At 37.5% G+C, this 13334-nt stretch overlaps 1 protein-coding gene across 2 annotated transcripts in view; it reads left to right on the top strand.

The window, feature by feature from the left end:
* TC2N (tandem C2 domains, nuclear) overlaps positions 1-12674 on the top strand; it is a 39226-nt gene extending 26552 nt beyond the window's left edge. Inside the window, exons 9-11 of one of the 2 annotated variants that reach the window (XM_003786990.2) lie at positions 6260-6374; positions 9407-9606; positions 12073-12674. In XM_003786990.2, the coding sequence (XP_003787038.1) occupies positions 6260-6374; positions 9407-9606; positions 12073-12183 (426 nt within the window). In that variant the 3' untranslated portion in view covers positions 12184-12674. The remainder of the gene's footprint in view (positions 1-6259; positions 6375-9406; positions 9607-12072) is intronic. The other variant, XM_012803433.2, reaches the window with a different exon arrangement.
* Positions 12675-13334: the final 660 nt, after the last annotated feature.

Here is a 13334-nt window from a genome sequence, read left to right as displayed (position 1 = left end):
CCTTTCCCCCTCCACTTCTCTCAAGGAGATGCCCAAGAATCTGGAATCCACAGGTAACAAACCTGCAGACCTCAGGGTGGGTGGGGGAGGAATCTTCAGAGTTCAGTGTTGCAGGTGGAGAATATATACAGTTTTATACAGTTTTTTAGTTTATGCCTGGCAGGAGGGTGCCGTGGCATGCCAGTAGGGGTAGGAGGTCCAGTTTTTAGGGGGGTCTCTCCCATGGGATAAAGTGGGAGAATGTTTGAACTCTTCTCACTTTGTTTGCATGGAGTAAACTGTGAGCCCTTCTTGTGGGGGAGGGGACTCTCATCCACTTGGTGTTGGATTTTGTACCTTTTGATTTTATTTTTGGGGTTGCAGCTCACCTCAGGAAGGTTGAAGTGCGCTCTTCAATCTTCTCTCTTGGCTTTGCTCCAAACCATCAGCTCCCTTGCTAAACTTCTGTCCTTTAAGCCTCCTTCTAGACGGGAGCTTCTGTAAAAAGCTGGCTGCAGTCCCTTAATTGTAATTCTTCTAAAGAAATGACTTTATCTCTTGTATTTTCTGCATAAATAGAACTCTGTTATCACCTACTTGCAGGAGATGTGCTATGTAAGGGTCATCTGTCTGGGGAACTGGATATGAACTGACTTCAGAGGACGCAATGGCTTCATCGATTTCCATATGCTGACCCCTAAAAGCAGTGCTTCTTTTCTTGCCACCAGCAGCCCCGGCTGCTGCTCCCTCCTTCTGCAGCCACGTGGCCCTCAGGATCCCAGTTTGAGTTTCTGTATCCAATCAGCCAATCTGTGACACTTTAGAGGACAATATAAGCCATTCACATTGATTGACATTATTGATAAGCCCGGTAAAATTTTAGGTATTGAGTTTTTCTAAAGTCCGGTAGACATTTTTAATCCTTTTGCCACTGTGAAAGTTGGAGTTTGATCAATAGTTTCTGAGTTAGTTTACTTTTATGGTGGAGGATTGCACTGGTCATTATGGAAGATAGATCTGAGAATATCCTGGAGAGCTGGTTTAGTTATGGCAAATTTCTTCAACATGTGAATGTCATTAAAGTATTTAATTTCTCCATCATAAATGAAACTCAGTTTAGCTGGATACAGGATCCTGGGTTGAAAGTTATTTTATTTTAGGAGATTAAATGTTGATGACCACCCTCTTCTGGCCTGAAAGGTTTTGACAGAGAGATTTGCAGTCATTCTAATATTCTTCCCCTTGTAGGATATGGTTTTCTTATGTCTTGCTGCTTTCAGGATATTCTCTTTCATATTAGCTTTAGTGAATTTAATTATGATGTGTCCGGAGGATGTCTTATTCGAGTTGAGTTGTGCTGGGGTTCTGAAACTGTCTGCCATCTGAATTTCAGGATCTCTTGGCATATCTGGAAAGTTCTCCTTCATAACTTCTTGAAGAAGAGCCTCTTCATGTTTTGTGAAGCAACTTCGTCGCCTTCAGGGATTCCTATAAGGCGAATATTAGTTTTCTTCAAATTATTCCAGAGCTCTCTGAGAGAATGATCCTTTTTTACTTTCTATTTCTATTCCTCTTTGGACACTTGGGCACGTTCAGAAACTTTGTCTTCCATGTCTGAGATCCTTTCTTATGTCTGCTGCATTCTATTACCAAGAGATTCTACCATATTTTTCAGATCTTTGAGGGCTACAATCTCTTGCCTCAATGTTTCAAAATCTTTGGTGGTTTTGTCTTTGAAATCATTGAATTTTTGAGTGAACTTTTGGAATGCTCCTTGAATTTCTAATTCTATCTTTGCCTCTATTCTATTAATCTTATTTGCAATCCAGATTTTGAATTTGATTTCTGACATCTCAGCCATCTGTTTATAAAGGAGATCTTCAGTTTCATCTGCCACATCCTTTCTTGGGGGGAGGTGACCTACTCTGGTTATTCATATTACCAGCCACATCTTTTCTTGGGGGTATTGATCTACTCTGGTTATTCATATTACCAGAGCTTTTCTGCTGATTCTGCCCATGATTATTTTACTCCATTTGGCTTTTCCCCTTGAGGTTTGTCAAGGACCCGTACGGTGTTACCGCCTGAGAGACTGAGGACCTGCTTGGTGTGGTGGGGCTAAGTGTCTCTGTCTTATTTTCAGCTGGTCTCTGTCCTACCCTAGTGATTCAGTTACTCTTTGTTGAAGTCTCAGCTGTGGAGAAATACCAGTAATTAAGTTGCCCCACTCCCCACAAACAACAATTGGGCAAGGTAAATCAAACCTTCCCTCAATCATACACCCAGGGTGCCACTTTGGATAGTCCTTGGGTGATTTGCCCAGTTCAAGGGATCCAAATCAGTTATCCCAGTCAGCACCAGTCTCAGGTAGGAGAGTTCAAATGTCTCCAGTACCTAGATAAGAGGGGTCTGCTTGCAGCTCAGATATAGCTTGCTCCAGTGCTCCATGAGGGCAAAAGGACCCACCCAGTAAATGAATTAGTCTGGGAAGGTTGACACCTCCTTCCCCACCTTGCACCCAGTCACTGGTAATCCCACAGGGCTGTAACCCAGTTCACTCCAGTAAGGAACTGCTCCCAGGGTTTCTGACTGCCAGAGTCACCAGGCCATCTGAGTCCAGCAGGGGAAGAATTTTGGCTGGAGATGTTCCCTCAGTTCCAGCCCCACGCCTTCTGTCCTGGCTAAATTCCTCTGCAAGTCACAGGCTGCTAGAGCTGATAAGAAACTCAGCCCTCGACAGCAAGCAATTATGGTTTACACTCAGATGTCAGTTCCAGCCTCTACCAGCCACTGCCTTTGTCTCAGCTATATTTCCCTGAGGGCTAGATGCTAATGGTCTCTTTACTCACAACTTCCCAAGTCCATTCGGCCAGTGGCTGTCGGGAACCTCTGGTTGCCCAGAGAGACAGGGTGTGCCTATCTAGAATGGCGTCCAGGATATGAGCATCTCCCGCAGCTCAGGACACTACAGCTCCTGTATGGCTTCCTCAGAGACAAGGTTCTTCTCCTCGCTTCCGTGCCACAGAGTCAGCACAGAGCAGCACCAGCCCTTTTCCCCTCCATTCCTCTCAAGGAAATGCCCAAGATTCTGGACTCCATTGGTGAGAAACCTCCAGACCTTGGGGTGAGAGTGGGGTGGGGGGGAATCTTCAGAGTTCAGAGTTGCAGGTAGGGAATATATACAGTTTTATACAGTTTTATGCCTGGCAGGAGGGTGCCGTGGCATGCCATTAGGGGTAGGAGGTCCAGTTTTTAGGGGGTCTCTCCTGTGGGATAGAGTGGGAGGATGTTTGAACTCTTCTCGCTTGTTTATATGGAGTATACTGTGAACCCTTCTTGTAGGGAAGGGGACTCCTGTCCGCTTGGTGGTAGATTTTGTACCTTTTGATTGTATTTTTGGGGTCGAAGCTCACCTCAGCAGGGTTGAAATTTGTTCTTCAATCTTCTTACTCGGCTCTGCTACAGAGCATCAGCTCCCTTGCTAAACTTCTGTCCTTTAAGTCTCCTTCTGGACGGGAGCCTCTGTAAAAAGCTGACTGCAGTCTGCCATCTTGCCTTTGCCGCCCCCACCCCACCCCTTTTTTAAGAGATGCATTCTTGCTATATTAGTCAGGACTCTGGCTTTTTTTTTTTTTTTTGAGACAGTCTCACTCTGTCACCCTGGGTGGAGTACAGTGGTATCATCAGAGCCCACAACAACCTGTCTTTGGGGTGCAAGTGATCCTCTTGCCTCAGCCTCCCAGGTACCTCGGATTACAGATGCCTACCACATCTGTCTAGTTTTTTGTTTTCTTTTAGTAGAGACAGGTTCTTGCTCTTGGTCTGAATCTCCTGAGCTGAAGCAATCACCTGCCTCAGCTTCCCAGAGTGCTAGGATTATAGGCATGAGCCACCAAGCTGGCCAGGACTCTAATTTTTAAAATGTATTTTTTAAATTGCCAAGGATAGTAACCCTTCATTTTAATCAGCAAAGGTTTTATTTTATATATGGCTACCAAATTAGTTTATATGAATTTTTTTAATACATTCTTATTTGATTAAAATCAAAAGCATTTGAAGTCTGCATTGTTGCCAATAACAAATTTTATCTTCATTTTAGACTCTTTTCAAGGGAGAATTAAGCTCAATCATTGAGTTTATATTTGTTCAGCAATTAACTTTTCTTTGTCCATCTCTTGATCTCTTATGCATGACCAATTTTAAAACACAGAACTGGGTGGCACATGTGGCTCAGTGAGTAGGGCGCTGGACCCATATACTGAGAGTAGTGGGTTCAAACCTGGTTCTGGCCAAACAGCAACAAAAAAATAGCCAGATATCATGGTGGGCACCTGTAGTCCCAGCTACTTGGGAGGCTGAGGCAAGAGAATCACCTAAGCCCAGGAGTTGGAGGTTGCTGTGAGCTGTGATGGCATGGCACTTTATTGAGGGTGATAAACTGAGACTCTGTCTCAAAAAAAAAAAAACAAAAAAACCCAAAAAACCCCAACAGAACCTTGGCTCAGTGCCTGTAGATCAATGGTTCGGGTGCCAGCCACATACTCTGGGGCTGTCGGTTCGAACCTGGCCCAGGCCTACTAAACAACAATGACAACTGCAACAACAACAAAAAGAAATATGTGAGCATTGTGGTGGGCGCCTATAGTCCCAGCTACTTGGGAGGCTGAGGCAAGAGAATAATTGCTTAAGTCTAAGAGTTTGAGGTTGTTGTGGTACTCTGTCTCAAAAAAAACAAACCCGCAGTCTAAGAGTTTGAGGTTGCTGTGGTACTCTGTCTCAAAAAAACAACCCCCCCCAAAACAAACTCTGTCTCAAAAAAAAAACCTGTTTTAAGAAAATGCTCAAACTTAAGTCAATATTATTTATTTGAAAAGTGTTTTTCTTTTCTTTATTTTTCCTTTCTTTTTTTCTCAGTGGGCCATGAGGCATTTAGTGGGGAATACTGGGCAACTATTGATTATAAACCTCTTCATAAAGTTGTTCAGTTCTTTAACTTTATTTTAATCAGTACTAGCAAAAACTTTGCATCTGTGCCGAGCCCTAGTAAGGTCTATAAACATTTACCTTCTTGCTTTGTTTGCGTTCTTACTCTTTTCAACATGTGAACAGTAAGGTTTTTGTGTTTGGGCAACTTTTATATTTCTCTTTTATTTTTCAGTCCAAGGACCTTGGAATCTACATAAGTAGTCTGGCTTGTGTTGTATTTCACAGACAGACTGCTGAGGTTCTGCTGTTGGTCAGCAGTACTGAAAAGCACATTTTAATTTTCCCTCCTCTTTCAGTCTCCCTCCTTTTAATATTTGCCTCAGGTTTTCTTTGACCTTTCCCTTATTATTTACTGTTTCATCACTTTGACTAGTTTCTTTTTTGCCAGCTTTCTCTGGCCTGCTTTCATTCAGCTCAGTAATTCACTCCATAACCCACAACTCTGTTTATTGTAGTAATCCTTTGTCTTCTGATTTTGGTAGCATCTACTCTCTCTATTTTCTTTCTTTTCTTTCCCTCTTCTTTCCTTCCTTCCTTGCCTTCCTTGTCTTCCTTGCTTTCCTTCCGTCCTTCCCTTCCCTCCCTTTCCTTTTTTTGGAGACAGAATATCTTACTTTGTTGCCCCAGCTGGAGTATAGTGGTATGATCATAGCTCACTGCAATTTCAAACTCCTAGGCTCAAGTGGTCCTTCTGTCTCAGCCTCCTAAGTAGCTGGGACTACAGGCATGTACCACCATGCCTATGTTTAGTAGAGATGGGATCTCACTCTTCCTCAGGCTGTCTTGAACCCCTGAGCCCAAGCAGTCCTCCTACTTCAACCCCCCAGAGTGCTAGGAGTATAGGTATGAGCCACCGTATCAGTCTTTGATTTCTATAATTAGATAAAATAGTGATTCTCATATATAATGTTTTTATTATATTTCATTGTTCTTAATAAGTAACTCAGATGACTAGATTTATTTCTTTTGAAAGTGTGTTCTTTGTGTTAATTTCATTGTTTTTTTCCCAGTAATACTGTTAATGAATTTAATTTGGTTTGAATTTGAATTGTTTTTTGATGTGACTAATTTTGAAGGTCCTATACATTGGCATAATGTGTATTTTCAGAATCCATGGAAATTAATACCTTATATTTTAAAAAAACTATGATATTTATCATCTTAACTTTGTCTTTTTAAGGCTTTGAGTGTCAATAGAAAACAATGCTTTCAAATTTTCTAACAGCTTTTTGCTTTTGAATTTTTGAAATATTCCAAAATTACCTACCAAACAATACTTTTTTTGGATATGCAGGTTTGCCATGCAGAACTTGAATTGGGGACTTGTTTTCAGGCAGTAAATAGCAGGATTCAGTTACAGATTCTTGAGGCCCAGTACCTTCCAATCTCTTCAACACCTCTGACTTTGAGTAAGTATATCAGTAGGTCACAGTGAAATTTTCAGAAAATATTAGTAATCGAAAGTTTTTTTCTACATTTCTTGAAATGGAGATTGATATTTTAGTTACTTTATCATTTAATGCAAATATTTAATTTACTTTTAAAATTATTTTGTCAGATTCAAAAGTTAGCCATTTTACCTAAATCTATTGGTCTCTCAATTCTTTGCCAATTGTGACTTCTCTGCATTTGATACTGATTTTTATTTAGCTCATCAGTTCATACAGGTTGAATGTCTAGTAGGCATCCTCAAACTACGGCCCTTGGGCCACATGCAGCCAGCCCACCTAGGACATTTATCCGGCCTGCTGGGTGTTTTTGCTGCTGCTGCCTGTCTTGCTTAGCAGCCGACTCATCCTGGGGCCCACAGTCTGGCCCTCCAATGGTCTGAGGGATAGTGAACTGGCCCCCTGTTTAAAAAGTTTGAGGACCCCTGGTCTAGAAGATTCTCAGATGTTTTATCAGCCTAAATAATTTATCCTTTCTCTAGGCCTATGCCCTCAATTGTATGTCTGCTAACTAGAAACTTAATTGTAAAATACCCCAAATATCAAGAACAAACCTGGAAACACTTTTGTTTACCTGTATTTTTAAACATAACCACCAGTTTGATTGTCTAGACCTGATTCACTTGGCCAATCATAGAGCTACAGGTTTGAGGTCAGTCCTACTTAAAGGATAAGAGTGAGGAAGAAGTGCCCCTTTTTCATACTAAAAGAAAGAAACTATCTGGTAGCAGGCAAAAGCAATGAATTTTCACTATAACTAGAAAGACTAAAAAGGAAACATGTTCAATTCAAGAAGTTAGAAAAATAACAATTACAAGGAAAGTAGAATTAAGGTAGTAAAACTAAATGAAACAGTGTTCAATTCAAGAAGTAAGAAAAATAACAAATTACAAGGAAAGTAGAATTAAGGTAGTAAAACTAAAGTTGAAATTGATGAATATGGAAACAATAACAAAAGACAATAAAATCAAAAACTTTTTTTGAAAGAATTATTAAAATAGACAAATTGATAGCAGGTTAGATTAAGCAAAAAATAGAGAAAATATGAATAGTATTTTGAGCAGGAAAGAGGATATAATCACAGATTCAGAAGAGATTCTATAATATATCAGATAGTACTTATATATAACTGTGCTAATTCATTTGAATATCTATGTAAAATAAACAATTTTGTAAGAAATTTAAGATGAAGAAATCTGAATAAAAGAATGATTATAAAAAGGTAAAGAACTACTTCTAATTAAAGAATTAGGCCAATGTAATTTTACTGGCAGATTCTACCAAACTTTCAAGGAATGTATAATTTCTATTCTATATAAGCAATTCCAAAGCATAAAAGGAAATATGAAAAAAATTTTTTGTGAGGTTAGCATATTCTTGATATCAAAACAGAATGGATAGCACACAATAAAAGTGACTGTAGACTAACATCACTTATGTAGATAGATAGAAAAATTCTAAAATAGAAATAAGCAAATGAAATTCAATTTGGAATAAGTAACCAGGAATAGTTATAGTTAATTCTAGGAAACAAAGACAACAGTAGAAATCTACAGATGCAATTTATTATAGTAACAGGTGGCCCACCTCAATTAAAACAATTTATCAAGATTACTAGTGGTCTCCATTTTACAAATCTAATAGCAAGGTTGTAGCTCCTCAGTTTGTGACACCCTACTTTCTGGCAGTTCTCTCCTTTCTTGCTGTCTTGGTAGCCCCAGCTCTGTCACCTCAAATTAGTCAAACTGCTCTTTCTGCTTGAGTTGTAGGCATTGTGTGTCAGTCAGATAGGGTGCTTAGGTGAATTTTACTCAGTGAAGTCCCCAGCATTTTTTTTTTTTTTTGATAGGGTCTCACTGGCATCTAGGGTAAGACTACAGTGGTGTGATCATAGTTCAGTGAAATCCCCAACTCTTAGAGGTGATCTCCTGCTTCAGCCTCCTCTGTAGCTAGGACTACAAGTACACGTCACCACATTCAGCTAACTTACATTTTGTAGAGATAGGGTCTATGTTTCCCAGGTTTGTCTTGAACTCCAGGGCTTTAGTGATCCACCTGTCTTGGTCTCCCAAAGTGCCAGGGTTATAGGCGTGAACCACTGTGCCCAGCCGAAGTTTCTGTCTTTTAAGATTTGCCTCCCCTCCAGTTTCTGTTTGTGGTCAGTCTTTAGTGTGTTTTTAATATTTTTTCAAAAGTTTATATTTGTTTCTTATGGAAAGAGTTCATACAAGCAATTCTATCGTTACTGGGAGCTCTGCATCTCAAATTTATTTAAAGAATCAGTTTTTTCTAGTGGGCATATATTTTACTTCTAGAGCAGTGGTTTTCAACCTTCCTAATGCTGCATCCCTTTAATATAGTTCCTCATGTTGTGGTGACCCCCAACCATTAAATTAAGTAGCAATGAAAATAATTTTATGGTTGGGGGTCACCACAACATGAGAAACTGTATTAAAGAGTTGCAGCATTAGGAAGGTTGAGAACCTCTGTTCTAGAGTCTCAGGTAAAATTTTTTGCATGAGACTTTTACGTGAAAATTTTATCTGTATAATATTGTGAAATAAATACCTCCAGCTGTCCAAAGATCTGGTGCCTCTGTTTAGTGTAATTCTTTTTAATGTGTACTCCTTAACTACTTATTATTATTTATGCCTACATTTAAGGTTACTAAGGTTACTTGTAAGGTTTGGTAAAAGTTATTGTCTACAGATGTTTTCTGTGTGATGATAGCTCATCAAACTTTTAAAAGTGACTTATGGTTTGATGAGCTATCATCACACAGAATTGTTTTACCATAAGCATAATATATAGGGGTGGTGCCTGTGGCTCAAAGGAGTAGGGTGCCACCCCATGTGCTGGAGGTGGTGGGTTCAAACCTGGCCCTGACAAAACAAACAAACAAACAAACAAAAAAAACCCCGTAATATACAGATAATGTATCTTTATGTGGTATCTTGTATACAATTTTATAAATCAAATTTTTCATGATTTAGGTTTTTTTGTGAAGGTGGCAATGTTTAGCTCTGGAGAGTTGATTTATAAGAAGAAGACACGCTTGCTAAAGGCCTCCAATGGAAGAGTAAAGTGGGGAGAGACTATGATTTTTCCACTTATACAGAATGAAAAAGAAATTATTTTTCTCATTAAGCTTTATAGTCGAAGCTCTGTAAGAAGAAAACACTTTGTGGGCCAGGTTAGTAGTTTTTATCTTGACTTTCTTCCTTGTATTTTTCTTTTCTTTTTTCTTTTTTTTATTTTTTCTTATTGAATGGTAACTATGTACATTAATGCACTTCTAGGGTACAGTGTGGGGTTTTCACATGCAATCTGAAATACTTCCATCAAACTGGTCAACACAGCCTTCATGTCATTTTCTCAGCTATTGCTTTAAAACGTTCACATTCTACTCTTAGAAAGATTCACCTGTACCCCTATAAGAAAAACCTCAGAAGTGATCCCTCTAAACCCCCTCCCTCCACCCATTCCCCCCTCCCTTCTCTCCTTGTATTTTTCTATGCATTTAAACAATTGGTTAATAATGGGAATATAGAATAATTTTGAAGTTAAATAGAATAAAATTCTTTATCATCACAAATCAAAATTCAGTGTTACCACAAAAATCAAATCTTGTCAGACTTTTTGCTCATTAGCAAATAGTTGGAATTTCTGAGTAATCGGGTTTGCCTTTACATATGTCTTTTTTGAGCTTTTTGACATTTAAAAGTATAAGAAAGATCAGCTTCTCAGTACTACTAACTTGTTCCTTATAGAATGTGAAACATTAAGTATTTAAAGTCAAATTTTTTAAGGCTTTGGATATCATATTTACTTGCATCTTCAATGTTTAATGGGAGTACTTTTTATAAACTGTAAACTTAGTTACATTACATTTGAATTCCAATTTTAGCAGTGGTTAAAAGATAGTCAATACTGGTGTCTGGATAATCTATTTAAAAACTTGTTAGGAAATAGTCAATACTGGTGTCTGGATAATCTATTTTAAAAAATCATACAGTTTGTGTAAGACAAGATAATTTGTTTCCTTTTGTGTTTTCTTTCCTTACTCTGAATGAACTAGTGGTAGCTGTCCATTCATTATCTTTTATCTTAATTACAGTTGAGTATATATTCTTAGTTTTAAAAGCTTCCACCTGACAACAAAGATGTTAACAGTCTACATCTTCAAATTACATACAAAATTTTAAAGACTATTATCAACTCCTTGATACACTACTCCATATATTTTACCTAAAATATCAATTTAAAATGTTATAATTTTGTTGTTTTTTTTTCTTTAGAGTTTGAACTCAAGAATATAACTAGCATAGTTTTGATAGCCATGAGGCCTATGAATTCATTCAGTTAAAGTTTTCCTACATTATCAAGCCTCACTATCATATACAAATAAAATAGGAAATTTACGTGAGAGACCACTTTCAGGATAACTTTTATGGTAATTCTGTTTTCTTGGTTGAGATTCTAGTTAGAATAATTATTTTGGAAAGATTCTTGCTGGTCATCTATTCCCTATGGTTTATCTACATACATAGTAGCCTTAGTTGCCATGATGGGATAACCAAATGTGGATTCACGTTCTCCTAACCCTGTATCAACCAATGCTCTAATGTCTGTTATATATTGGGGTTCTTCGTAAGATTTCATATGAAGTAAAGGTTCTTCAAACCAAGAAGGAGAAGGAAAAAGTTTAAAAACCAATGACCTCCAAACTCTTTACTTAAAAGTATTAAAATAGGAATCTCTGAGAAGTTAACTCCCAGGTAACAGCATTTGTTAGTGCTAAAGCTGAGGTGAGAATTAGAGTTGTTTTGGTTTCTTGTCCTCCTCATCTTCATGATGTATACCTTGTGATGCCTTACATTTGCATTTTATATTACACACACGCACAGAGACATACACACACATAGTTTTCCCAAAATTAGTATTAGTTACATAAGTGGTAGACACTCTGAAATTACTTACAGTTGATCAAGAGTGACTTTTTATTAGATTTCAATTAAGATTACAGTTTATGGCTCTGCACCCGTAGCTCAGGGTTAGGGCACCGCAACATATACCGAGGCTGGCAGGTTGAACCTGACCCGGGCCTGCTAAACAACGACAACTACAACAAAAAACCAACAAACAAAAAAAAGCCAGGCACTGTGGGGGGCGCCTGTAGTCCCCCAGCTACTTGGGAGGCTGAGGCAAGAGAATTGCTTAAGCCCAAGAATTTGAGGTTGCTTCTAGCTGTGACGCCATGGCATTCTACTGAGGGTGACATAGTAAGACTCTGTGTCAACCCCCCCCCAAAGATTACAGTTTATTTAATATAAACGGTGCTTTAAAATGTATATTCCTTACTAATCTAAGTCATGATTAACTTTAGTCTAGTTAATCTTCACAAAGATGTTTTTGAGTGGTTGGGATCAGTTTTAAGTTGAGTTCTTGGATGTTTTGACTAGGAAAGGATACTAATAACTGTTCCAGGGGAAATGATTTTATAATCTCTCACCCAGAATTTTTTAATTTAATTGGATCATATAAAATTGAAAATATGTAATTCAAACTTCCAAATGTCTTTATCAATAGGAATAATTAACTGTTTGAACTCAGTTATCATTATTGCATCAAGTTAAGTGATTGTACTGTTCCTTTACAGATTTGGGTAAGTGAAGACAGTAATAACATTGAAGCATCGAACCAGTGGAAAGAGACAATTATAAATCCAGAAAAGGTTGTTATCAAGTGGCACAAATTAAATCCATCTTGAGACCTACACACATGAATTTGATGAAGAACTTGACAGTCTTTTTGAAGACCTACGATTTCAATTTGCTACTAATGAGAAGAGAGATATCAATACATTTTTAAATTTTATTATAGGTCATAATTATAGTATATGATGGATCTGATAGAAAACTAAACTTGATGGAAAAGATAATGATTTTATCAGATATTCAAAGTGAAGGAAATGTTTTAAAACTACCAAAACAGATAGTAAGAAGGTAATATTATTAGGGCAACTAAATAAATTACAAAGTCTATGAGAATATCAACCATAGATAGTTCTTTCTTTGTTATGTTTTTGCTTTTGTTTTTTAAACTTTACCTAGATATTCATAGCTTAGTACTTCATCTATCAAATCTCTGTTAATGCTATTAGACATTTGGGCTAGGCATTATTGATTAGATCTTAGTTCCTCTGTTTACCTCTTGCTATCTATTGTTTTCTCTCAGCAAAAATGAATTGAACCATTTCAATTATTTTCTGTATTTAGGGAAAGTTTGAACCTTGTATTTATAATTTCTTATCCATAGGACCTCAATCACATTGCAACTTTATAAGCTATTTATCTCCAAGAAACTTAAGAATTAGCAAACTACATTTGGCAGGAATAAATGAAAACCACAAAGTTGAAGGTTAATTAGAAGCCCAGAACAAATGTATTTTGCTGTTTTGTTTCCTCAAATATTTTACATTTTGTTTTATTTGGAGTTGAAATAAAAGTATCATTTATATGGTCCATCCTAATCAGTAGAATTAAATGAGTTTAAATAGCAAATTCAATAATTTATGATAATCATTTCCTTGTTTTTAGTTTTATTAAATTATTTGTTCTATAATCCACAGTTTTTTAGTATTTTCCCACATTTTTTTTTCATAACCATACCTGAGAATACTGTGTAACAAATAAATATTTTCTGTTGCAGCTTTTTGTTCAGGTACTTATTAGAACTCAGTATATGGAGACAATTTTCAGCTTAGTTGGCTGTAAGAGCTCTGGTTAGAAAGAACAGCTTTTTGGAGAAACAAATGGCCCTATCCCTGATCTTGGAAAATTTGACTTTATTTTTGCTAGTAAGTAGACAGAGTGCTCTATATTCTTGGTCTTTCATTTTTCTGTTTTTTCTTACTTTGTC

Source organism: Otolemur garnettii, unplaced genomic scaffold (assembly GCF_000181295.1).
Source record: "Otolemur garnettii isolate 467f Iridium unplaced genomic scaffold, OtoGar3 scaffold00020, whole genome shotgun sequence".
Lineage (NCBI taxonomy): Eukaryota > Metazoa > Chordata > Mammalia > Primates > Galagidae > Otolemur > Otolemur garnettii.
The sequence above is the reverse complement of the archived record's forward strand: the minus strand, read 5'-3'. Positions and strand labels throughout refer to the sequence as shown.